Genomic DNA, 24757 nt, shown 5'->3' on the forward strand with positions numbered 1-24757 from the left:
ATTTATGAAATGATATAAATTTAATTTTTCAGATTTATATTTATTTTTTTCTCGTTCAGATGTGAGAGAATTTTTATTCTTTACTTGAGTAAGATATGCCCGTTTTATCAAAATTCAAATAACAACGAAGGCAGGAAAAAAATATTGTTACATTAGTGTTATGCCATGTTATGTATGGTTCAAATAAAATTTGTAATATATCAATACAATAAAAACACGATGTGTTGTTTTCCTCTTCTGACACATCAGCTTCTATATTGAAGCAGGTGTTGACACCTCGGTAAAAATCAACCACCTATCAAATTATAACAATTAATACATGTCAGCTTTTCGGTTTCTTATGTGGACAAAGTAAATCAAAAACGCTTTGTAACACTGCGTTTAATCAATTGCTTCTCTCTTCGTCGCCGTCATACCAACCTTCGATTGTGGTGGATTTGGATTATATGTCGCCGATTGAAAGAGGTATGTTTCCCATCATCTTTTTGAGTCCTTTGCACGATCTCGGAGAAGGAAAGAAAAAACACCGACCCAGAAGAAAAGGATTCATCTTTTTTTTTCTGAATTCGCCATTGATAAAGTCTTTGTCTTTGTCTATTGAATTAGTTCTCAAAACAGGTGAAATTATTTCTTGGCTTTTTTTCAACTTTTGGTTGAGATCATTATGATTCTGTTCGTGTAAGCTTTTTTTTTTGATTTGGTAATGTGAATGTTTTCTTTTCAATTTATTAGCAGATCCATATCTTCCATACACTTCTGTTATTGCTGGAATCTTTCTCTGCAAATTGGTAATTTTTGCGTCACTTCACTTCTTTTTTTAATTCTGTTTTTAAAAACATTTTAGCTTATGGACATTGGTTTAGGAGTAAGTTTAGATCTTTTTTTCATATCTACTCATGAACATTGATCGATCAACCTATCTGATACTTTTGTTGTGATGTGTTTGCGCATAGGTATCAGTTGGTTACTTTCTTGCGGATCTCGCAATGATCTTTTGGTTATACCCTTCTTTAGGAGGATCAGAATATGTAAGTCAGACAACAATTAATAAAGCTTCGGTGTTGTGTTCCTCCATTGGTTTCAGTTACTTGATAATTCTTGATCTTTTTCAGATTTTCCATTACTGCTTATCTGGAACAGCAGTAGCGTATTCTCTCTTCTCTGGAGAGGCTCAGCTTTAAACATACATGGATTTAATCTCTGAATTGACTACACCAGAGATTAACCTTAGATAGTACCTTGACGTTGCTGGTTTGAAGCGATCTAAATCTTATCTTATTAATGGAGTTGCTATTTTCTTTGCTTGGTTAGTGAGTAGTTTTTTTAAAAACCCTTTTTCAATTCGTTGTAAATTCATAAAATGTCTTGGATTCAAGTCCTCAACTTCATGTTTTGTTTGCAGACAGCAAGAATTCTTCTGTTCGTCTACATGATTTACCATGTCTACATACACTATGATCAGGTAACCAAGAGTTCGGTTTAGTTCTTTCCAGACCGAACCAATTTGCAAACCAAACAGAGTAGTCTTTAGGAAAAAAAATAGGCATTACTCTCTGTTTTTTGGTTGTTGTAGTGGTTTAATTATAGAGATTACGAGTTAATGATCTATACCTGTTTTGTGTGTGTGTGGGCAGGTGGTACGGATGCATACATTCGGTTATCTACTGGTTTTCGTTGTACCGATTGCATTGAGTGTCATGAACTTGATTTGGTTTGGTAATATAGTGAAGGGATTGAAGTAAATTCTTGAGAAAAGACACTGAAGAACAGTAAATCATTTTTTTTTTGGTTTTCTTACCTTTTTATGTAAACAAAAACTATAATACTTTATTTTCATTACCACGAATACTAACAAATATATATATATATATATGCAGGTGAAGATAACAAAGAAACAAAAGAAAAGTAACTCCGACCATCTCACACACACACAGGTAATACCAAACAAAAACAAAAACAATAATACTTAACTTTTAATTATCACGAATACTAACAAAAAACAAAAAAACAAAATATATATATATATATATATGCAGGTGAAGATAACCAAGAAACAGAAGAAAAGTAAGTCCGACCATCTCACCCACCTATTTTTCCATTATTAAACAAGACAATCTCAACTTTTCAAAACAACTACTGTAAAAAATATACTCCTAACGATAATTAATTTTGTTCCACAAATAACAGTCATTGTCTGAAAAGAAAAACAAAACAAAAGCACTTCCAAACCAAGTACATAGTATACGTTAATTGACATATTTTAAAAAAACATCGATAAAAAAAACAAATACAGCAAATATAAAACGCACAATGAATCATTCACAAAACAATTCACAAATTAGATGCTAAAGATATAATGAATTTCTAATCTAATACAAACATACAAAACAACACATAATAAAAAGAAAAAAAAATACACACAATAATTAAAATCATACAAAAAAATAAAATAAAATAAAAGTATATAAAAATCCTCTCCGCGGTGTAGCGCGGGTACTATCCTAGTATATATAAAGTTATATTTTCCTCTCTTCATGTGCAGCCATGTCAGCATTTCTTCTTTAATTGTTTTGGTTTTAAGAGATAATTATTAGCCCACTAAACATTCATTCAAAAACAAACTGTTCCACAATAAAATTATCATAATTTTATATCATAATCTGGGCCAACGTCTCTGGGCCCAAACTATTTCTTTAGCCTATGGATTAAACCTAATAAAGCTTCTCCACAGCACGCTCCACCTTCACACATTCCTCTCTTACGTAACTCTCGATCCATGGCGTTTAACTTCACACAGTCTTTGTAACGGCTAAATTAATAGCCCTAAATTTATTAAGAGAGGAATATCACTTTGAAAGAAAAACAGAGAAATATTGAGAGAGAAATTAGAAAAGAGCCGCCTAGAGTTAAAAGGAGCAAAGAGAGTTGGAGTTTTACCTTTGTGTTCTTTCTAGCTTCTTCGTCTTTGGGAGACAGTTCCCAATTCTCACCCGAGACGTGGTTAGAGGCAAATAACTCTGTTATCAAGTTCCAGTAAGTTCCAGCTAAATCAATCAATCGATCATAAATACCTGTACAGTGAAGGAGAAGTAGCGCAAGGGTTTAGGTATTCCACTTTGCTCAAAAGTCATCGATCTCTGTTTGGATCCATGATTTGAAAAGTCAAAAACAAGGAGATGAGAGTGGTAACGTTTGACCTGGAAGGCTGGAAGAAGCAAACAACAATGGCCACGGAGACTTGAGACTCGTCTTTGTATCTTTCTCTCTCACCGACACTTAACAGAAAACGCAAAACACGACTCATAGACACAATCAAACTTACCTAAAAAGTTTTCTTTAGAATGACCAAGATTTGAATTCAGTTTTAAGTAACCGGTTTGTTTCTGGTTTTTGCAGGTTCGAGACTCATGCGGTGATTGAACCGTTTATAATAGCGTCGAATAGGCAACTCAGTGTGGTCCATCCGATCTATATAAGCTTCTACTGTTCTACATCCTTATTTCCGTGACACGATGAACATCAATGCATTGGCGCGACATGTCTTCATAAGTTCAGATGGAATTCTGGAGAGAACGGTCTTCCTGGGTCGATACGCCATGGAACTGTCTTCTTCAATTTACAAGAATTGGGTTTTCACCGATCAAGCTCTCCCTAAAGATCTCCTCAAAAGGTAAAGCATCAAGTCTCTTTCTACACAATTGTTGAGCCATAAGTAGACCTAGAGTCTTGTGTGACACGTAAGACGTAACCTTAAAATGCCCTGTTTCTGCAGAGGACTTGCCGTGGAAGATCCAAACAGCGACAATTGTGTTAAGCTTGTGATCGAGGATTACCCTTATGCGGTCGACGGATTAGAGATTTGGTCAGCGATCAAAACGTGGGTCACTGAGTACTGCTCATTCTATTACAAGAACGACAAAACCGTCCAAAACGATACAGAGTTCCAATCATGGTGGACAGAGCTCCGAACCAAAGGCCACGGCGACAGACAACACGAATCATGGTGGCCATTGATGTAAACCCGCGACGACCTTATCAAATCCTGCACAATCATCATTTGGGTCGCTTCTGCTTTTCACGCAGCAGTCAATTTCGGACAGTACCCTTACGCTGGGGTTCTCCCTAACCGTCCTACGGTCAGCCGCCGGTTTATGCCCGAGCCAGGTACCATTGAGTTTGCTGAGCTGGCAGAAGACATTGACGTAGCATTCTTGAAGACGATCACGCCGCAGTTACAGACTCTTCTTGGGATCTCCATCATAGAGACCTTGTCTATGCACTCAACGGCGGAGGTCTACTTAGGGTAGAGGAATCACTGAATTGGACGGCTGATGATGAGGCTTTAGAGGCGTTTAAACGGTTTGGGAAAGAACTGGAGCTGATAGAGAACAATATCATAAGGAGAAACAATGACAAGAGATTCAAGAACAGGACCGGACCGGTTAACATACCGTATACTCTATTATACCCGAATACTACAGATTATACAAGAGAAGGTGGGCTTACTGGGAAAGGGATCCCTAACAGTGTCTCAATATAGAGTTACTCCTCCTGATTATTTAACTTTAATATTTTATTTTCTTTTGGGTTTTTGCTTGCTATTATGAACTCTTCTACGTTACTATCCATTGTTCATATGATTCACATGGTCACTCAAAGTGAGTATATTTTTCTCCTTTGGTTTTATTTACTTTCCACCACTGTTTATATAACTATTTTGTCTATTTTGTCTCTCCGACAATATGGATCTTGATCTCCACAGAGTTTGTGTGCTAAGTAGTGTATAAAAATAACGTAAAAATGTATATCAAAATTATAGGGGATAACAATATATTCCACTACAATGATTTTCTTTATTATTATTATTATACTATTAATTGGGGAGTACACTTTAAGGGTAAAAAAAATAAAAATCATATCATATATCATATTGCCAAACATATCTATTAAAAAAAACAATAATATATCTACAAAATCAATTTCTCATTTCATTTTAAATTAAAAGATTTAAATATTTAGTTAAAAAAATAATATCTCAACTTCAATATCCATTTCTTAAAACAATAATATTGGAAAGAATATTAATGACTCAACTAAGTTAAAAATTGTTGATATGAAATCTTTGCCGTAAAATTCTGTGAAAATCTAAAATAGAAAACAAAATCAAACGTTATTTATTTTCAGCGATTAAAACATATTTTAGACTAAATAATGTTTGGTTATGGAAGAGTTTCAATCAAATATTATAGTAGAATATTTTCAAACAAATTAAAAGGATTTTTTCCACAATCAATGTTTTACCATTTATAAAGATTGTGTTTGATTGCGATGATATAATTTCTCTAATAACAAACAAATATCAAATATTCAATTCTTATAAATATTTTTAAATTAGTTAGATCATATATTTCGGACTACATATTTCTCAATCTTAAAAAGATGTATGTATCATTTTTAATTTTTTTTTTACGGCAAAAAAGATGTGTCATTTAAAACTTCACAATCAAGATATTCTAGATTCTTTCTTATCTAATCTAAAAAAACTGAAGTAACCGACTTCAAACACTATAAATAATTCACTGTATACCACTATGCCCAATATGATACCATCATCGTTGTTTACCTTTTTTTTTCTTAGTTGTGTATCACTTTTTTGTAATTAATATTTTTCAGTGTTTGTTATGTTTCTTTCATCCTTTCGTTTATAATTACTTATTCTTTATTAAATCATCTCAAGAGCTGCTCGGATTTCACGAAAAACGGTCAGACATATTATGCTAGCATCACCAGACCTTGCAAAGACAGCCCAAGATAATCGAGTTTACAAGAATATCAACCTAAGACCACTAGCAATGCATCCATTAGCAGCAATAAGAAAGTACCAAGATTTAATGGAAAAATGTATTGCAAGTGAAAATGTGGAGGCACATTACATCAAAAGAATCCAGGAGTAGTTTCACAACAACAACACAGAAGAAGGGTTAACACTTGAAAAAGGCAGCATAAGGTAATTATGCAAACGGTATTTACCTTTACGGTATTGTGAAGTTGTGCAGAGGTGACACTAAGGAAGGCCAATTGTGGTTGGATAAACTAGGCTGGAAAGAAAACAAAGCAAAGGGTGATCAATGCTGGAAAAATAACAAGAAGTCCTTACACAAAATCAATGTGCAAAAACTACAATGCTACTTCACTACATTGAGAGAAGTTCAACCAACCATCATCTGTAGCCTCACTGACATGAAAAATAGATGTCCTCATTGCTACTACTACAAACAAATGGTCAAATTTGTCTTCTTTTTTTAGTTAAACGATCGACAATATGGTTTATGAATGTTATCATCCTTTAATAATGACCTATATTTCCAATGTAAGAGTTTTTTACAAGTTTTCTTATTCAAATATTATGTCAATGTGTCCAATCTCAAAAAATTGAAAATACAACAAAATTGGAAACAACTTATTAAAAAAAATAGAGCAGCATGCCAACATAAGTCAACAGATATTACGAACAACTATGAACACGAGGATAAAGATATTAGCAAAATGGTGTTTACCTATAAGATATAAAATTGTTATGCACGAAGAACAACTTCAAAGAAAAATACAGTAAACAAAAGCAAGGTCGCAAAAGTACAAAAGGGAAGACCAATCAAAACAGGGGAATCAAGAAAAATAAAACAGGATGAAGGTAACGAAACTAAAACAATGTAAACCTAATTTGGCACCTGTTGACACATCTATCACCAAACAAAAAAAAAGGTAAGAGATGCAGACACTAACAAACCACAAAAGAGACGCTAAAAAAAGATTAGTAAATGAAGTCGAGCCAAAGCCAAGGCTCCTGAAAAATAGCAAAAAAACAGCAGAACCAGTAGTATTTCAGAATCAATACATACGCAAACAGAAATCCACAAAAAAACAAGAAATTTCAAAAAGAGCAAATCATAATAAATCCAGCCAAATACTGAGATGGTCCTATTGAAACTAAACTTATAACAACCTTCTTAAAAGAGTCGATTACTTAATTAGAGAATGAAATGTACACATGGGAGAGCCAGCGGTCAATGAACTAACCAGGAGAGCACCAATTATCCACCACCGATTCAAAGGCAAGACAAAACCTTCCCAAAGGCACCAAAAAAATTAAAGTTTTCTGTATCGACACAGTGAATGCTTCAAAACGAAGAACGTCCATCAAATAAGATCTACAAGCCTACTACTATCCTTTAGATCAAAATACACCATTCCATCCAACAACCGATATACGGTAAAGAAGAAAAAACAAAACTACAAGACACGGGCTATTTCCCTAAAGGACAAATACATCCTCAAATTGATAAAACCCAATCTAGACCTAATACACCACTACCTTTAAAAGACTAAACGAATATTTGGACCCAATCAATGTACGTAAGAAAAAATATAGATATATAAATACATAAATGTAAGTAAATTAAAACCTTATAAAAAAAATACTGATTTACAAACTTTGTAACACAATCACAAAAAAAACAAACGGATAACAGGAAAAAAAACAATTATATCCAGAAATCAACTTATACATCATAATCTACAACTATGTAATTTAAATAACTGAAAAACAAAACCAAATTGTAAAATAAACACAACTAATATAAAATAAAAATGTAAAACTACACAGTAGATTATATACTTAATGCAAAAAAAGCAAGCAAGAAAGCCAAAATGACCATTTAAAAAAAACACCAAAAAATAGCAACCAAGATATAAAGAGAAAATAACAAAACACTTTATAAATATCCACCAAAAAACACATATCACACTCTAATCAAACTCTCCCGCTAAGCACATGTCAAATACTAGACAACGACAAAATGACAAATAATAATATATTAATCAACTAACAACTACAGCAAAACAACAACTTTAAGTACACATTGTTAACTTCTCATCATAATAATTTTAAAATATTTAAAAAACACAGAAGATGATCTCAAATTTTGAAAAGAAAAAAACACACTAAATTATACTTACTGCAAAACCTATTTTTTAAAAAAAATATCCAACAAACAACATAAGCAACCAAATCAAATACAAAAACAGACATAAAGATGAATTTACATAACCAAAAAATAATATACACAACAAAACCCCCAAATACACCTTCATCTAACTTCCGCGCGTAGCACGGGTCAATTGCTAGTGAAAAATAAAATCATATTTGGTTATACTGTAATTAGTAGATAATTAATTGTAAAGACTGATTAGATATATGTATATAAGTATTGTTCATATTTCGTTTATACCTTTAAAAAGCTGCCTTACCAAATCCGAGTAGGTAATATTCTTTTATGGGTGGTGATTTGATTTAGGCAATGTTCTAATATGTTGCGGAATATATGGAGAATATGTCGTTAATTTGTTTGTTAATTTGTTTGTTAATTAACGACTCAACCATGAAAATATTTTCATATCCATTGTTAATATCAAAGATTTACTTTTGATATATTAATTATTGTTAGCATTTTTTAATTTATTTTTTTGGATAATAAATACTAATGGCATTGGTTGTAAATACCTTCAAACTCCAAGACTACTTTGATAAAACTGATGTAAAAATGTTAATATAGATAAGATTAGTCATAATTGCTAATTCTCTAATTGATTTGGCCTAAAATCCTAGATAATTAAATTTGGAATTTGATTATTAATTAGAAGTTTTTTCTAATGATGCAGTCATACAGACCACATATACTTTAAAGAATCCGGATATATTGTTCCCATTCTCACTAATATCTAAAAGAAATATTTGCACTCTAACACATTTTTCTATAAAAAATTACATTCTAACACACTTTTGCACCACTACACACTTTTCTTATATTGTTTTACTTTCTTACCCTTTAACTCTTTCTCCAAACATATTACTTCCCAACAATACATCCTTCTTTTAATTTTTATTTTTTTATTCTATTTCATATCCTTTATCTTTTTTTTTTCTCACCCTCTCTAACTCTCTCTCCATCTCCAAATAATTTTTATTTTATTTGTTTATCTTACTCCCTTTCTTTAATATATGTGTTTGAATAATCTTGAGTGGTAGATAACAATATATTTATTCCTTAGCCACATTTATACATTATATTTTTAGTTTTGCATTTTGATATATTTATCATCTACAAAATCAAATCTATATGCTTATATATTTATGATTATATAGTTTCATGTTTAGTATATATAATATCATCCATCAAATCTTTTTCATTTGTTATTGACCATCAGTTTTATGTTTTCTAGTAAAAATTATTCAGATTTGGCTACATTTGTTACAATTACTATGAAATTAAATTTATGATTATGGTTTATGATCTAAAATTTAGGATTTAGGGTTTAGAGTTTTAGGGTTTAGAGTTTAGAGGTGTAGGGTTTAGAGTTTAGTATAGGATATAATGAGCGATTTCATGCTTAGGTTTTTAGGGGATATGATGAGGTTAAAATTGTTTGATAGTTAACAATGACTACTTCACCAATACAAATAATTTTTAGTGGACCTGTATAATTTAGCGTCTATGTGGACTTGATTTTATGGACATGAAAGATTAAAATCGTTTGATAGTTTACCATGACTCCTCTGTAGGACTCCTCTGTAATAATTGGGGTTCTCTGTAGAAAAAAAGCATACCAAATGTTCTCTGCAGGACTCCTCTGTAATAATTGGTGGGCAATTTAAACTCGATATAGCTGCACGGATGTTGTTTCCTGCATTTGCTACCATTAGAGGTAGTACATCACTCATATATGTGTATCCCTCTCCACCAAAAACACCAACAGCAGTTTACAATGTTCTACATACAAAACATAACATCGTTAACAATTTTAAAATCTTCAAATGTTAATGTAAATAAAGTTTTCTGCTCAAATTTCATTTTATAATATAATGACACAAATAAATGGAAGCACAATCTGTTAGTCTAAGAACACACTGGCAACCAATAACTCTGTTAGCCTTCCTAACCAAGTAGACAAATTAGCAGAAGACCTCTGTAATCACAAATACACCTCATCAGTGGAGACGATCTGACCAGTTCAATCTTCTTGTGAAGTCCACTGGAATGAATATGCTTACACAAACCATCTACCTGTCACCAAGAGAAACTATCTCTTCAGTAACTGAAGTTGGAAAGATGAATCTATTTAACATTTTGAATAAAGTGGTGCAAGTGCAGCTCTTTTTTCTACATACCTGTTTCCAGCCAAGTTGGGTCAACTCTGCATCGAAGTACTCATGAGACATGTAGGCCTTATAGTTCTTTTCCCCATCAACATTGTGAATCCCCTGAGCATGTCTCATACAAGCAAAGCTAATCTGTGCACACTACTTTGCTCTTTGCATCTTGATGTTGAGGTGGGAAAGTCCTGAGAAGTTCTGTATAAAATTGACAACAAATAGCTTATCGCAGGCTTATCTCAAGTAGGTTACAATCAAAAGTATGAATGGCATAAGTCATCTATTGTGTATTGTTACTTTGCACAAATAGAATATGATTTCTATTTTCCTACTAATAAATCTTTTCTAGATTATCCAGACCAATTTTAGGAATTCGATAGTCAAAATAATCATACTAGAAGCAGGAACTTGTAGGTTCCAAAGTATTAAAGTATCTCAAAGAAGATGATGTGAGACAAGAACCTTATTCTTGAAATGAAGAGAGCCATTTTTTTTTCACTATGAATTTTAAATACTTAGGAATATCACAGAATATTAGTTAGAGTGGACGTGAGGATCTACTGACCAAAAGATCCCAAGGAGAGCACACAGTAGTAGCTCCAATAAGAGGTGTATTTGGCCCATCCTCCCCAAGATATTTTACCTGAATGATGTATAGTCAGCGCTGGGAACCCAGAACCCTAGAGCGAGAGACTGAGATGGAGAGATTCTAATGTAATCGAAAAACAAAGGGGTAAAAAGATTGGCTTCAAGGACAAGAAGAAACCTTTACAAACTTGGGAAAGCAAACAATGAAAAAGCATAGAGGAACCAAAAAAAAGACTCACCATCTTTGTGAACAATCCCCCAAGCTTTTCCATGTCTACCATACTGCATTTGAATCCAAAATCAAACAAAACCCCAAATGCATCTTCTCAGCATATGAAAAAATGTAAACTTTACAACCAAACAAGAAAGAGAACACAAAACAGTAAGTGAAAGTGAAGAAGAAGAAGAAGAAGAAGAAAGGACCTGGTAGAGATTGATCTTACTGATTTCATAAGAGATTCTGTTCCAGTCAGCTTTAGCCATATGGTACCCGATTCCCCAGTTAGGTAATAACTGAGCGACTTCGATTAAGTTCTTCTTCTTTCTTCTTTTAGGTTTATTCGCATCGGAGCTAGGGTTTTCACTCGATGGAGGAGATGCCGCCGGCGACGCAGAGAAATTCCTAAGGAGATTAAACGAGAGTCTGAAAGCACCGACGGTTTCGGTTCTTGAGATTGCTCTGTTCATCAAGCTCATCGCCATTGTATCTCGCTCTATTGTTGTTTCACACCCACTGTTGAAGATCGGCGACTGAGGAGGTTGAAGAGAAGGAGAGAACAACCCACAAGTTTTGGACTCACGCAAAATAAAAACTAGATCTACAACTTTGTTCTTGAGAGAGAAAGTGAACAGTGAGCCCACAGAATAATTGTCCAGCTCTGATAATTTTCTTTCTTTTGCCATGATTTTAGTCGAAGAAGATGAATCAAATTAGAAGGAATCAATCTCATATTTTTTTACCAACCCAAATTTAAGAGAATCCCAAAAAAAATCAGGAATCGATTCTTCAAGGTTTTTGTGTTCCTTTCTCTTAAAAATCAAAGACAATTTTAAATGTAAATGGCATAAACCGTAATAAAACACACAACTCTGGTTTAGAAGTAATAATCAAACTTTTCTGTATTGTTTGAGTAAGTCAAGAATCATAACGTGTTGTTATAGTAATAAACCTACTTTTATGTAATATTCTAGGTAATTTCCCTAGTAAAAATGGTCCCCATATTTTGTTTTGTTTAAACTCTAGTTTGATCTTAACTCTCTCTCATATTCTTGTTATATGTCAAGGGCAAAATAGTCCAAAAATTATGTGAATAGTTTAAAAAGTTGTAAAAAAGTGTCTCATGGATAGAAAGTGTGCTAGAATGTGCCATAAAAACTGTGCCATAGTGCCAATCTCTCCTAAAATAAAAACATGCCACTCTTATTTTGGAGTCCGTGGACCACTCAAACTTTCAAGTTCAGAATCATAAAAATGATGTCTCCATAACCAAGATTTTAGGTGTTCTCTTTTAGGACTTCCAAATTTTTTAGCGACTGAAAAATACCAATTTAGTTTGTTTGTATATGGAAGTTTTTTTTTTGTTGAATAGACTTTCATATAAACTATGGCAGTTTACTTATAAATATTTTTCCTTATACTTTTGTTATTCCCTTTATAATAAAGCGGAATTAAACAACATTGTTTTGTAAACTATATAATTTTAATAAGTTGTTTGCAAATAGGTTATAGATTAATTGATAGATTAATTGGTTACAAGTTAAATATTGGGTGCAACTTTAATTTATTTCCGAAAATCTTAAAGAAATATTCTAAAAAATCATTTGATATCATCTAATTTACCATATTAATTTCCTTTATTCATCCATATTATTTTTTTTATATCTAACTTAACATATTAATTTATTAATTATCATAATACTTCAGCTCTCATTTTTATATATGAGTCTATTTTGTAAAACAAATAAATTATCATATTATAATAAAAATAGTTTTATTTCCAGATATACCATAAGTTGATTTTTTAAAACAAATATAAATTGTTCAATTTATAAAATATTCAAGCTTTAGTAATATTATTCTTTAAAAAATATCAATTGAATTAAAAAATTTACTTAGTAATGGGTCAAAATTTGAATATTTAAATTCAATTTCATATTTTTGTTGAATTTTATATAATATAATAAACTTTAAATAATTTATTTTGAAATATTTATAAAATATTGAATCTTGATATAAAAGTTAGAAGCTATAAACACTCCAAATTGATTTGTTATAGCAATGTCAATAATATGAAAGAATTTCAAGAAACCAAGTATATTAAAACGAAAAGTATAACAATATATTAAATTACTCATAATATAATTACTCGCTTTTTAAAAACTAATTTACAAAATTATGTCTTATAATGACATTCAAGTCATGATGCAGAATATACATTGTTGAAATAACTTCACATACATAAACTACAATATTTTAAAATATAAAATATACATAATTTTGTAGAAAATTAAATTTAATCAGTGTTATAGCACGAGTACTTATCTAGAATCATTAACAGTATAAAACTTACATAATATGTATCTTTTTCAAGCCATCATATTTAGCATATGATTTTATTGCATAATATTTTATCCAAAAAAAACTTTTAACAACAATCACATAAATTATATTTTACATAAAAATTACAATATAAATAAAATGAATTTCAAACCGTGCTCTAGCACGGGTCTTAATCTAGTAGTGTTAGTAATTTCCTTTAAAATTGTTCTAAATGAATACACAATTATATTTTTGCTATAGATAACACTAAGTGGGAGTTATTAGTTTGAGATTTGAATAGAGATTTAAAGATTTTATATGTTATGTAGAATCTGTTGTTATTAGATTAAAATTTTATTAAACTCTGTTAAAGTTTAGTGTTATTAGTTTGTGATTTGTAAAAAGTCATTTAAAATCTTAACAAATTTGGGTTATTGGATTGAGACTTTTATAAAGTCACTAAAAGTTTTGTATTATTCAATTAATACAAAATAATATAGGATTGTTAATGAGTTTAATTATTATGTTATTGGTTCATGATTTTAGACACTTTCTTTACAAATTAAAGTCATCGAAAGTATTATAAAAATACAAAAATACATGGATTGTTTGGAAAACTTAACAAAATGGATTGTTTGGAAAACTTAACAAAATTTTAGAAAACTAATCAACAAAACTCTCTAGCAATTTTTAACAATCTTTCACTTATTCATTTTAATGATTTTGTTAAACTCTTCAAAAATCTTCATCAATCTGAATTCAGTACCACCCCCTAATAGTAAGACAATGGTACGTACTTTTATGACAACCTTTTTTATTATTACTAATAATTACAGTGCCCACTCCGACCCCCCATGGACACTGGTAATTAATGTAGTTGTTACTGTATCATTTGTTTTGTTAAGAAATTTAAATGTACATATACCTATACATATTTTTGGATTTTCACATACGTTGTCTTCTACTGTCCCACACATACCCGCTGAAAATGGTAAAGGTCTTTAAGCATCTTCTTTTCTTTGTAAATATGGCATCTATATAAGTAGTCTATAGTAAAGCCTTCGCTTGAACAATCTATGTTCTTATACTGTAAATATATTCATTTTCTTTCATGGTTAACTCTTCTTTCTCCAAAAATATATGAAGAAGAAGACTTGGTTCTTGAGTTTCTCACTGGTCATTCTCCAAATCTTCACATCTTCGAATGCATTGGATGTTACTCAATTCGGAGCGGTTGGAGATGGAGTTACAGACGATTCACAGGTAAAATATGCTTGTCTTGCAGTTGCAATTTGTTCATTATACATCCAAATTTTTTTTCTGAAATTATAAACGAATCAATGTTCTTAAAAGCTTGGGAAGCTGTCTGTAGCGGAACAGGAGATGGGCAGCTTGTCGTGCCGGCAGGGATGACATTTATGTTACAGCCCCTGAAGTTTCAAGGCTCTTGCAAATCGGCCCCTATTTTTGTGCAGGTACTCTGTTTTTCCCCTGTTTTCTGTTTTTATTCATGAAGAATATGCTTTTTCTGTTAATATAGTAACAACGAATAATATATTAAGGTGAGTAATTAGTAATTTAAATGAAGATTTTAGGCAATCTGGTTGCATCGAGTAAAGGAAATTGGAAAGGAGACAAAGATCAATGGATTCTTTTTGCAGACATTGAAGGACTTGTGGTTGAAGGTGACGGCGAAATTAACGGCCAGGGTTCGAGCTGGTGGGAACACAAAGGCTCCAGACCTACCGTGAGTGTCACGTTAGATGTTTCATTTTCCAAAACATTGATTCGTTTTGTTTGCAGTTTTATGAAAATTAAATAAAACGAGATATTCTGAGGTATTAGGCATTGAAGTTCAAGAGCTGCAACAACCTTAGATTGAGTGGATTAACGCACGTAGATAGTCCAATGGCTCACATTCACATTAACGATTGCAACTACGTGACCATCTCAAGTCTCCGGATAAATGCGCCGGAATTAAGTCCTAACACTGATGGCATCGACGTAGGCGGTTCATCCAACGTTGTCATCCAAGACTGCCTCATCGCAACCGGTATGAAAACTCAATTTCTAACTACTTTTGGGGACTCTTGGCAATTTTTTAGTATTGCCTCAGATTACATACATTATTAAAACAAAAGCAGCTTTAGAACTAGTTCCTGTATGAATGCAATCTTGTTACATGTCAAAATAGACGGTCCACCGAATGTCGCATCCATATAATGTCGTTTGGAATTTACTGATTATCTTAATTGATGTATCATTCACATGTCGTTACACTCATTACTAGGTGATGATTGCATAGCGATAAGTTCAGGGACGTCAAACATCCGGATTTCCGGTATAGACTGCGGACCAGGCCATGGAATAAGGTTAACTAATTAAAAATCTACCAAAGTAACGTTATTTTTATATAGTATATACTAAAAACCATTAACCATGTATATTGTAAAATATATAGCATAGGAAGCTTGGGAAAAGATGGGGAGACAGCTACCGTTGAGAATGTATGTGTCCAAAACTGTAACTTCAGAGGAACTACGAATGGGGCTCGGATCAAAACTTGGCAGGTACTTTTCTAATAATCTCTCATTAACTCATGATTTTACATTGTGTTTCTTTTTCTTGTTCTTTATAATATCTCCTAATATACATAGGGCGGATCGGGTTACGCAAGAATGATTACATTCCATGGAATAACTCTAGACAATGTAGAAAATCCAATTATTATCGATCAGCTCTACAACGGAGGAGATTCTGATAAAGCCAAAGATCATAAGGTACGTACCACAAATTTACTAACGTTGATCATAAAATTGTTTTAGATCAGAAAATGAAATATATATTTTTTTGGTTGTTTTAGTCGTCGGCAGTGGAAGTGAGCAATGTGATGTATAGTAATTTCGTTGGGACGTCGAAGTCAGAGTACGGAGTTGACTTCAGGTGCAGCGAGAGAGTACCGTGCACAGATATTTTCTTGAGAGACGTGAAAATAGCAACCGCATCATCAGGATCAGGACAAGTCGCACAAGGACAATGTTTAAACGTGAGAGGTGCGTCCACACTCGCTGTCCCAGGTCTAGAATGCTTAGCCCTTACCGCAAATATGTTGTCATCGCCGGAACAAACTTGCATGTTGGCACAATCAGTGCAACCAAGAACACAACCGATGCAAGATCCAATATGGGATTTTGAAAGCAGAGGGAAACGACTTATAGTTTCCAATACCGTATTATTTTCATTTATCTCTTTGGTTACATACAGTTTTAGATTATTAATGGAAAACTTCTAAAGTATATTATACAAGTGGAGATGATAAAGTAACCCTTGTTTTTATGCGTTTCGTCACCACATGGATTTCAAATTGAAGTGATTAGATATTAGTGAGAGTGGAAACAATATATCCGGATTCTTTAAACTATATCTATGTGGTCTGTATGACTGCATCATTAGAAAAAACTTCTAATTAAAAATCAAATTCCAAATTTAATTATCTAGGATTTTAGGCCAAATCAATTAGAGAATTAGCAATTATGATTAACCTTTTATCAAAGTAGTCTTGAAGTTTGAAGATATTTATAACCAATGCCATTAGTATTTATTATCCAAAAAAACAAATTAAAAAATGCTAACAATAATTAATATATCAAAAGTAAATCTTTGATATTAACAATGGATATGGAAATATTTTCATGGTTGAGTCGTTAAGTAAGAAACAAATTAACAAACAAAACAACGACATATTCTCCATATATTCTGCGACATATTAGAACATTGACTAAATCAAATTACCACCCATAAAAGAATATTACCTAATCGGATTTGGTAAGGAACCTTTTTAAAGGTATAAACGAAATATGAACAATACTTATATACATGTATCTAATCAGTCTTTACAATTAATTATCTACTAATTACAGTATAACCAAACATGATTTTATTTTTAAAGGTATAAACGAAATATGAACAATACTTATATACATGTATCACATTAACTAGATTCGGACCCACACGTACGTGCGGGGATGATTTCAAAAATTAAGATTATTATCAGGTTTGCAATATTTACGTATGTGCGGGATAATGTTTATAAACATATTTTTAACGAATATTAGTAACATTTATAATCTAAACTCTTATCAGTATAGCATTTGATATGTTATTGTTTTTTTAGACGAAAAGAATGATCATATATGTTTTGATTTTTTAGACGAAAAGTATAAACAACTACAATTAAAAAGAGTAAGACGAATATAGAATGTTTATATCTTGACAGAATCTGGTTGCATCGAGTAAAGGAAATTGGAAAGGAGACAAAGATCAATGGATTCTTTTTGCAGACATTGAAGGACTTGTGGTTGAAGGTGACGGCGAAATTAACGGCCAGGGTTCGAGCTGGTGGGAACACAAAGGCTCCAGACCTACCGTGAGTGTCACGTCAGGTGTTTCATTTTCCAAAACATTGATTCGTTTTGTTTGCAGTTTTATCAAAATTTATAATAACACTATGAGGTTAGGCATTGAAGTTCAAGAGCTGCAACAACCTTAGATTGAGTGGGTTAACACATGTAGATAGTCCAATGGCTCACATTCACATTAACAATTGCAACTACGTGACCATCTCAAGTCTCCGGATAAATGCGCCGGAATCAAGTCCTAACACTGATGGAATCGACGTAGGCGCTTCATCCAACGTTGTCATCCAGGACTGCCACATCGCAACCGGTATGAAACTCAATTTCTAACTACTTTTGGGGATTCTTGGCAATTTTAGTATTGCCTCAGATTACATACATTATTTAAATAAAAGCAGCTTTAGAACTAGTTCTGTATGAATGCAATCTTGTTACATGTCAAAATAGCATCCATATAATGTCGTTTGGAATTTACTGATTATCTTAATCGATGTATCATTATTCACATGTCGTTATAATCATTACTAGGTGATGATTGCATAGCGATAAGTTCAGGGACGTCAAACATCCGGATTTCTGGTATAGACTGCGGACCAGGCCATGGAATAAGGTAAACCAATTAAAAATCTACCAAAGTAATGTTGTTATTTTATAGTATATACTTAAACCCATGTATATTGTGAAATATATAGCATAGGAAGCTTGGGAAAAGATGGGGAGACAGCTACCGTAGAGAATGTATGTGTCCAAAACTGTAGCTTCAGAGGAACTACGAATGGGGCTCGAATCAAAACTTGGCAGGTTGTTTTCTAATAATCTCTCATTAAGTCAATTTACATTGTGTTTCTTTTTCTTGTTCTTTATAATATCTTCTAATATACATAGGGCGGATCGGGTTACGCAAGAATGATTACATTCCATGGAATAACTCTAGACAATGTAGAAAATCCAATTATTATCGATCAGTTCTACAACGAAGGAGATTCTGATAAAGCCAAAGATCATAAGGTGCGTACCGCAAATTAACTAACGTTGATCATAAGATCGTTTTAGATAAGAAAATGAAATATATATATATATATATATTTGGTTGTTTTAGTCGTCGGCAGTGGAAGTGAGCAATGTGATGTATAGTAATTTTACTGGGACACCGGATCAGGACAAGTCGCACCAGGAAAATGTTTAAACGTGAGAGGTGCGTCCACACTCGCTATCCCAGGTCTAGAATGCTTAGCCCTTACCGCAGATATGTCGTTATCGCCGGAACAAACTTGCATGTCGGCACAATCAGTGCAACCAAGAACACAACCGTTGCAAAGCAGAGGGAAACGACTTATAGTTTCCAATGTCGTATTATTAATTTCATTTATCTCTTTGGTTACAATTACATACAGTTTTAGATAATTAATGGAAAACTGAAAAAGTATACTCCCTCCGTTCTAATTTAGTTGTCGTTCTAGGATTTAATTTTTGTTTCATATTAGTTGTCGTTTTAGATTTTTAATGCAGATGTTTGATGAATATTCCAATCTTATCCCTGCTGTTTTAAAGTTTCAACCAATGAAAAAATTATAAAATATATTAATGAAGGGCAAAACATAAAATTTAATAGTTTCCTTAATTTGTGTGCAAAAACCTTAAACGACAGTTAAACTAGAACGGAGGGAGTATTATACAAGTGGAGATAATAAATTGATACTAGGATTTTTGTATCTCCTAGTTGGTCTCAACTAACCTTATGCGTTGTAATACTTAAGGTGTCAATCCAGTTGGGAAGGTTCACTATCACTCAAGATGCAATCAAGAAGTCACAAGTTAAGCCAATTCAAAAGAGTGTTTTTTTTTTCTAACAATCCTAGAGTGATCAAAATGCAAAACCGAAATGAGTCACAGAACTAGAAACGAGAATGTATGACACGGAGCAAAAATAAATAAAAACATAAACGAGTCTAAGCATGAACTAAAAAACAAGAAACAAAACTTTTTCAGGAATGTAATAAAAATCAGAAAGAAAGAAGTCCTAAGGATGGGGTAATTGATGTCGGTGGAGTATCCTAGTCTACAGAGTGTTTAACATACCACAAGCAAACTATCCCCAAACAATGAACATCACAACCTAGCTAATCCAATCTCTTGGCAAAAGCTACTCAGACTCAACCACTTCCATACCTAGCTCTCGCTAGAGGATCATGGTCGAGCAGGCATTAGAAACAAGTTCATTCATGTCAACAAACATCCTAGACAACTAATCTCTTAGGCTAGGAACGTAAGTCTCTAGCACTAGTTGGTTGGACATTTCATCAAACACCTTTTGGGTGTGGAAATGTCTCAAACCTAGTCCCAATTGATCAGAGAAAAACTAGTATTTCTTACTCTAGTCCAGAAGGGAATCATGCAATCAACGCTTAAACACTCTACATCCTAAGATCCTCCACCTAATCTATCCCATCCTCAAGAACTAACACACTACTCAGATCCGAAAATCATAGTCAAGGATGCAAACATAGAAAACATTGAAACAAGCATTCTTAGATAGATTAAAATGTGAAGAACAACTTTGTAGAAGAAATCAAATCAAAATACTGAATAAATTCAAAGATATCGGGATACAAGATCAGAGTACGGTTTTGGTGGCTAGGGAAACCTTACAAAAGAAAACGAGATAAAAACTAAGATGTCCAAAACAAGACTTAACAAAATGTATATATAGTAAAAACGTGTGAATCCCTAAAACTTAAAACGACAAGATAGAGCGTCAGTTTGGGAATCTCCTGAAGCATGTCAGACGGAGCGTCTTCCTGGCATACACAATTTTGTCCGTGTGCATCCAGTGACTCGATTGGTGTTAGTGGGAGTGGCTCGAGTGGTGTGAGTGGGAGTGGCTCGAGTGGCGTGAGTAGGATTGGCTCGAGTGGTGTGAGTGAAAATAACTCGAGCATGGTCGGTGAAAGTGGCTCGAGTTGGGTGTATACGCATCCACTAAAACGATTATAACTCTTGAAACACACCTCTGATTGGCTTGAAATAAACGGCATTGGAAAGATGACTCAATTATTTACAACTTTGATGAAGACGTCAAAAGCTGAATCCCTAGACCGGTGGCTCGAGTGATGGCTCAATTGAGGTGGTTGAGGATGGCTCGATTGTGGAAGTGAGGATGGCTCGATTGTGGAAGTGAGGATGGCTCGATTGTGGAAGTGAGGATGGCTCGATTGATGCAGCTGGGAGTAGCTCGATTGCGGAGGTTGAGCATGACTCGGTTGCGGAGGTTGAGCGTGACTCGGTTGCGGAGGTTGAGCGTGGCTCGGTTGCGGAGGTTGAGTGTGGCTTGGTTGCGGAGGTTGAGCGTGGCTCGGTTGCAGAGGTTGAGCATGGCTCGATCCTCTGCGCTTCCAACGTCTCCTAGACACCTGAAAAACTCTGAAATGCACAATGTATGCAAGGATGATGCAGAAACTTCCTAAACATGCAAAATGTACGAAAGAGGTTCTAAAATGATGCAAAACGACTAGTTGTCCTAGCTAAATGCATGACAAATACAGGCTAAGGAGATGCAAAATATAGACATATCATAAAGTAACCCTTGTTGGTTTAAATAGAACTCATATTTGCCTCATACCGAAAGTGGTCAAGCCAACTCGGATGATGGAATTGCGGCTGATTAGTCTTTGTAACATGGGATATAAGGTTATCTCAAAGATTTTGTGTCAGCGGCTTAAGAAGGTTTTACCGGGTCTTATTTCTGAGACTCAGTCGGCTTTTGTCCATGGTCGTTTGATCTCAGATAATATCCTTATTGCTCAGGAGATGTTTCATGGTTTGCGCACAAACCCATCTTGTAAAGGGAAATTTATGGCTATAAAGACAGACATGAGCAAGGCATATGATAGGGTCGAATGAGATTTTGTTGCGGCGGTGTTACGGAAAATGGGGTTTGCAGAGTCATGGGTTTCGTGGATTATGTTTTGTGTCACTTCAGTTGAGTATAAAGTTCTTCTAAATGGACAACCGAATGGGTTGATAGTCCCACAAAGGGGATTACGGCAGGGCAACCCCTTATCCCCTTATCTGTTTATTTTATGCACAGACGTTTTAGCTGCGAATGTACGGAAAGCAGAAAGGAATAAGCTTATTACAGGTATAAAAGTGGCAAATAAATGCCCGCCTATTACGCATTTATTGTTTGCTGATGACAGTCTAATTTTCTGTAAGGCGGACAACGATCAATGTCGGGTTATTTTGGATATACTGAAGCAGTATGAGTGTGTTTCGGGTCAACAAATTAATTTTTCTAAGTCCTCGGTACAGTTTGGCCATAAGATTGACGAGGCAACAAAGACAGAGCTACAGGGTGTCCTCGGGATCACAACTTTGGGCGGTATGGGGTCTTACTTAGGTTTACCCGAGAGTTTGGGAGGGGCTAAGACAAAGGTTTTCTCTTTTGTGCGAGATAGAATTCAGAGTCGGACGAGTAGTTGGACAGCAAACTTGTTTTCAAAAGGAGGCAGGGAAGTGATGATTAAATCAGTTGCTATTGCTGTTCTGACATTCGTGATGTCTTGTTTTCGGTTACCAAAAACAATTACATCAAAACTCACTAGTGCGGTGGCTAATTTTTGGTGGTGTAATAATGGTAAGTCGGGGGGTATGCATTGGCTTGTCTGGAAAAAATTATGTGTCAGTAAACAACTAAGGGGGCTTGGTTTCAGGAATGTGGATGATTTTAATTCAGCCTTACTGGCTAAGCAGTTATGGCATCTGATTGATGTGCCAGATTCACTGTTTGCTAGGGTTTTTAAAAGCAGGTACTACAGGAATACGCACCCATTGGATCCAATTAGGTCATACTCTCCATCCTATGGATGGAGGAGTATATGTTCCGCTTGCTCTCTGGTTAATAAAGGGCTTATTAAACGGGTTGGTTCCGGGGACACCATTTCAATATGGTCAGATCCTTGGGTACCAGCTCAATTCCCGAGAGCAGCTTTAAGCAAGGGCCTGTTACGGGACCCTTTTCTTCAAATGAATCAGTTAATTGATCGACAGACAAACACTTGGCGTATGGATATGCTCAATGAGCATTTTGATCCGCTAGATGTTGCTTTGATAGGGGCTATACCTCTAGGAGGTAACCAAAGGGAAGACTCGTTCGGTTGGCACTTTACAAAAACGGGGAAGTATACAGTTAAATCAGGATATCATACGGCTCGTCTTGATGTACCACAGACTTTTTCGGCATCTGGTTGTGGTCAGGAAATAACCCCCCTTCTGGCTAGTGTTTGGCGGGTTCGTTGCCCTCCAAAGATTCAACATTTTATGTGGCAGGTTTTATCGGGATGTATTTCGGTTTCGGTAAATTTGGGACGACGTGGTATTGCTTGCGACTTAGGATGTGTATGGTGTGGTGCTGATGAGGAAACAATAAATCATGCTATTTTTGTTTGCCCACTGGCTCGACAGGTTTGGGCTTTGGCACACATACCAGTGGGACCAATTTCCTTCCCAACGGATTCAGTGTATGCTAATATTGATCATTTTTTAGGACAGCAGAATCCTGGGGCTTCTGTGGCGGTTTTTTCTTGGCTTATGTGGTATATTTGGAAAGCTAGGAATGCAAGTGTTTTTGAAAACATTGTGGAGCGGTCGGAGGATATTGTTTTGGTAGCAGCGGGTGAAGCATCTGCGTGGCAGCAGGCTCAGGTAGAGGGGGATTTGGAGACTTATCCCACCCCTCCTGTAGTTTCAGGATCACCGGTTAAGGTGGTAGCTGCTGCCCTACCCACGGCTTTTTCGGGTTATCGCTGCTTTTTAGATGGATCATGGAAAGCAGGTGACCTTTTTGCAGGAGCTGGATGGTGGTGTACCTCGTTCCAGTCCGCGTCGCCGACTATGGGAGCCATGAATTTCCGACGAAGTCTTTCTCCATTACATGCTGAAGTTGAAGCTTTTATTTGGGCGATGCGCTACATGATCGGACATGATTTCAGAGATGTGGCTTTCTTTACATACTGTTTAGACTTGGTGAAAATGGTGTCTTCTCCTTCGGACTGGCCAGGTTTCTCGGCGTACTTTGACGATTTCAAGATTGATAGGGAGGAATTTTCATCTTTTTCCTTATCTTTACTTTCTAGAACTGCTAATGTAACTGCGGATTCTCTGGCACGCCAAGCGCGTACCTCTTTGCACCATGTTTTGTTTGTAAACAATTTCCCACCCAATTGGCTCGTTTGAGCTGATCTTTTGTTGACAAAAAAAAAAGAAAAAAAAAAAGAAAAAAAAAGTAACCCTTGTTTTTATGCGTTTCGTCACTAAATGGATTTCAAATTGAAGTGATTAGATATTAGTGAGAATGGGAACAATATATCCGGATTCTTTTAAGTATATGTAGTCTGTATGACTGTATCATTGGAAAAAAACTTATAATTAATAATCAAATTCCAAATTTAATTATCTAAGATTTTAGGCCCAATCAATTAGAGAATTAGTAATTATGACTAATTTTATTAGTTGTATATCTATAGAAGAACTTTAACTATTTTAATAGTTTTATTAATTTTATTAGTTGTATATCTAGGATTTTATGCCAAATCAATTAGAGAAAAACCATGTCTTTTTTTCAACATCATTTTCAAAAGTCAAACCGGTTTATATCATGACAGAAATTACTTGTTGCTGTTAGATTATGTGGTGGTGGTTCTTGGTTATTGATTTGAGGCTAATGTAACAGGGGGATATATTGTTCTTGCGGATGACCAAAGAGCCTATTCGAGCAGGCGAGATTGTTGTTTTTAGTGTTGATGTAAAGAATGGTGGTTAATGTATTAATCGATAAGGAAAATTACAAGAGCTGGAGCCTGGAAGCTTGAAGAAGCAAAGAGAAGCTTGGAAAAAGGAAAATTAGCAAAGAAGATTCTTTGAAATATTCTTAAATGTATTCATATAGCCCACAAATTGACCAATTAATTTATAACCTTTTTTGAAACCAATATATATTTAATCTATAAT

The 24757-nt window shown here is 34.2% G+C and overlaps 4 protein-coding genes, 1 long non-coding RNA gene and 2 pseudogenes across 24 annotated transcripts; 5 read left to right on the forward strand and 2 right to left on the reverse strand.

Moving 5' to 3' along the window:
- The first annotated feature begins 342 nt into the window (after window positions 1–342).
- LOC104745883 (linoleate 9S-lipoxygenase 5-like) lies at window positions 343–4724 on the forward strand (annotated as a pseudogene). Its single transcript, XR_015582436.1, has 9 exons — window positions 343–618; window positions 736–788; window positions 954–1028; window positions 1113–1306; window positions 1403–1462; window positions 1878–1934; window positions 2037–2064; window positions 3397–3670; window positions 3773–4724. The product of XR_015582436.1 is annotated as a linoleate 9S-lipoxygenase 5-like (transcript).
- On the forward strand, window positions 447–1742 carry LOC104745885 (uncharacterized). Its single transcript, XM_087487022.1, has 7 exons — window positions 447–465; window positions 736–788; window positions 845–865; window positions 954–1028; window positions 1113–1169; window positions 1403–1462; window positions 1635–1742. Exons 1-7 carry the CDS (start codon window positions 447–449, stop codon window positions 1740–1742), a joined length of 393 nt encoding a protein of 130 aa, XP_087343148.1.
- LOC147926337 (uncharacterized) lies at window positions 2310–3399 on the reverse strand. Of its 2 annotated transcripts, XR_015582438.1 has the most exons (3): window positions 3198–3399; window positions 2938–3071; window positions 2310–2823 (listed from the first exon to the last, which is right to left on the reverse strand). It is a non-coding gene; the product is annotated as an uncharacterized LOC147926337 (long non-coding RNA). The 2 variants fall into 2 exon arrangements; XR_015582437.1 differs by lacking the exon at window positions 3198–3399 and having other exon boundaries at window positions 2554–2823; window positions 2938–3164.
- Window positions 4725–5885: 1161 nt separating the features above from the next.
- Window positions 5886–11843, reverse strand: LOC104745886 (uncharacterized). Of its 11 annotated transcripts, none has more exons than XR_015582442.1 (7): window positions 11242–11822; window positions 11038–11080; window positions 10776–10853; window positions 10226–10408; window positions 10042–10121; window positions 9604–9827; window positions 5886–6098 (listed from the first exon to the last, which is right to left on the reverse strand). XR_015582442.1 is itself a non-coding variant. In XM_087488865.1 (7 exons), the coding sequence occupies exons 1-3, from the start codon at window positions 11699–11701 to the stop codon at window positions 10891–10893; spliced, it is 552 nt and encodes a 183-aa protein (XP_087344991.1). In that variant the 5' UTR covers window positions 11702–11819; the 3' UTR covers window positions 5886–6098; window positions 9665–9827; window positions 10042–10121; window positions 10226–10408; window positions 10776–10890. The 11 variants fall into 11 exon arrangements, 7 of the variants coding, with proteins under 7 accessions (XP_087344991.1, XP_087344989.1, XP_087344988.1 ...); XM_087488865.1 differs by having other exon boundaries at window positions 9665–9827; window positions 10776–10919; window positions 11222–11819; XM_087488863.1 differs by having other exon boundaries at window positions 9665–9827; window positions 11222–11817.
- Window positions 11844–13948: 2105 nt separating this feature from the next.
- Window positions 13949–16670, forward strand: LOC104774265 (putative polygalacturonase At3g15720). 7 transcript variants are annotated; one of them, XM_087486963.1, is made up of 9 exons: window positions 13949–14126; window positions 14484–14600; window positions 14691–14812; window positions 14926–15084; window positions 15183–15390; window positions 15628–15709; window positions 15799–15907; window positions 15995–16117; window positions 16201–16670. In XM_087486963.1, exons 3-9 carry the CDS (start codon window positions 14747–14749, stop codon window positions 16627–16629), a joined length of 1176 nt encoding a protein of 391 aa, XP_087343089.1. In that variant the 5' UTR covers window positions 13949–14126; window positions 14484–14600; window positions 14691–14746; the 3' UTR covers window positions 16630–16670. The 7 variants fall into 7 exon arrangements, with proteins under 7 accessions (XP_087343089.1, XP_087343086.1, XP_087343087.1 ...); XM_087486960.1 differs by having other exon boundaries at window positions 14710–14812; window positions 14933–15084; XM_087486961.1 differs by having other exon boundaries at window positions 13977–14126; window positions 14710–14812; window positions 14999–15084.
- A 598-nt stretch (window positions 16671–17268) lies between these two features.
- On the forward strand, window positions 17269–19156 carry LOC104748213 (putative polygalacturonase At3g15720; annotated as a pseudogene). Its single transcript, XR_015581621.1, has 7 exons — window positions 17269–17286; window positions 17614–17763; window positions 17855–18062; window positions 18281–18362; window positions 18445–18553; window positions 18638–18760; window positions 18852–19156. The product of XR_015581621.1 is annotated as a putative polygalacturonase At3g15720 (transcript).
- Window positions 19157–21679: 2523 nt separating this feature from the next.
- On the forward strand, window positions 21680–24653 carry LOC104748214 (uncharacterized). Its single transcript, XM_087487023.1, has 2 exons — window positions 21680–23924; window positions 24586–24653. Exons 1-2 carry the CDS (start codon window positions 21680–21682, stop codon window positions 24651–24653), a joined length of 2313 nt encoding a protein of 770 aa, XP_087343149.1.
- Window positions 24654–24757: the final 104 nt, after the last annotated feature.

The sequence above is a fragment of the Camelina sativa genome, chromosome 15, assembly GCF_030686135.1.
Source record: "Camelina sativa cultivar CO46 ecotype springtype chromosome 15, ASM3068613v1".
Lineage (NCBI taxonomy): Eukaryota > Viridiplantae > Streptophyta > Magnoliopsida > Brassicales > Brassicaceae > Camelina > Camelina sativa.

Coding starts and splice junctions, on each gene's coding strand:
- LOC104748214 (XM_087487023.1), top strand. CDS start 21,680: ATGGGGTTTGCAGAGTCATGGGTTTCGTGGATTATGTTTTGTGTCACT. Junction 23,925..24,585: donor TTCTCTGGCACGCCAAGCGC/GTACCTCTTTGC, acceptor TTAATCGATAAG/GAAAATTACAAGAGCTGGAG.
- LOC104774265 (XM_087486959.1), top strand. CDS start 14,414: ATGTTCTTATACTGTAAATATATTCATTTTCTTTCATGGTTAACTCTT. Junction 15,710..15,798: donor GGACCAGGCCATGGAATAAG/GTTAACTAATTA, acceptor TAAAATATATAG/CATAGGAAGCTTGGGAAAAG. Junction 15,908..15,994: donor CTCGGATCAAAACTTGGCAG/GTACTTTTCTAA, acceptor TAATATACATAG/GGCGGATCGGGTTACGCAAG.
- LOC104745885 (XM_087487022.1), top strand. Junction 789..844: donor GAATCTTTCTCTGCAAATTG/GTAATTTTTGCG, acceptor AAAACATTTTAG/CTTATGGACATTGGTTTAGG. Junction 1,463..1,634: donor TCTACATACACTATGATCAG/GTAACCAAGAGT, acceptor GTGTGTGGGCAG/GTGGTACGGATGCATACATT.
- LOC104745886 (XM_087488863.1), bottom strand. CDS start 11,701: ATGGCAAAAGAAAGAAAATTATCAGAGCTGGACAATTATTCTGTGGGC. Junction 11,081..11,221: donor GTAAGATCAATCTCTACCAG/GTCCTTTCTTCT, acceptor ATTCAAATGCAG/TATGGTAGACATGGAAAAGC. Junction 10,854..11,037: donor GGGGATTGTTCACAAAGATG/GTGAGTCTTTTT, acceptor TACATCATTCAG/GTAAAATATCTTGGGGAGGA.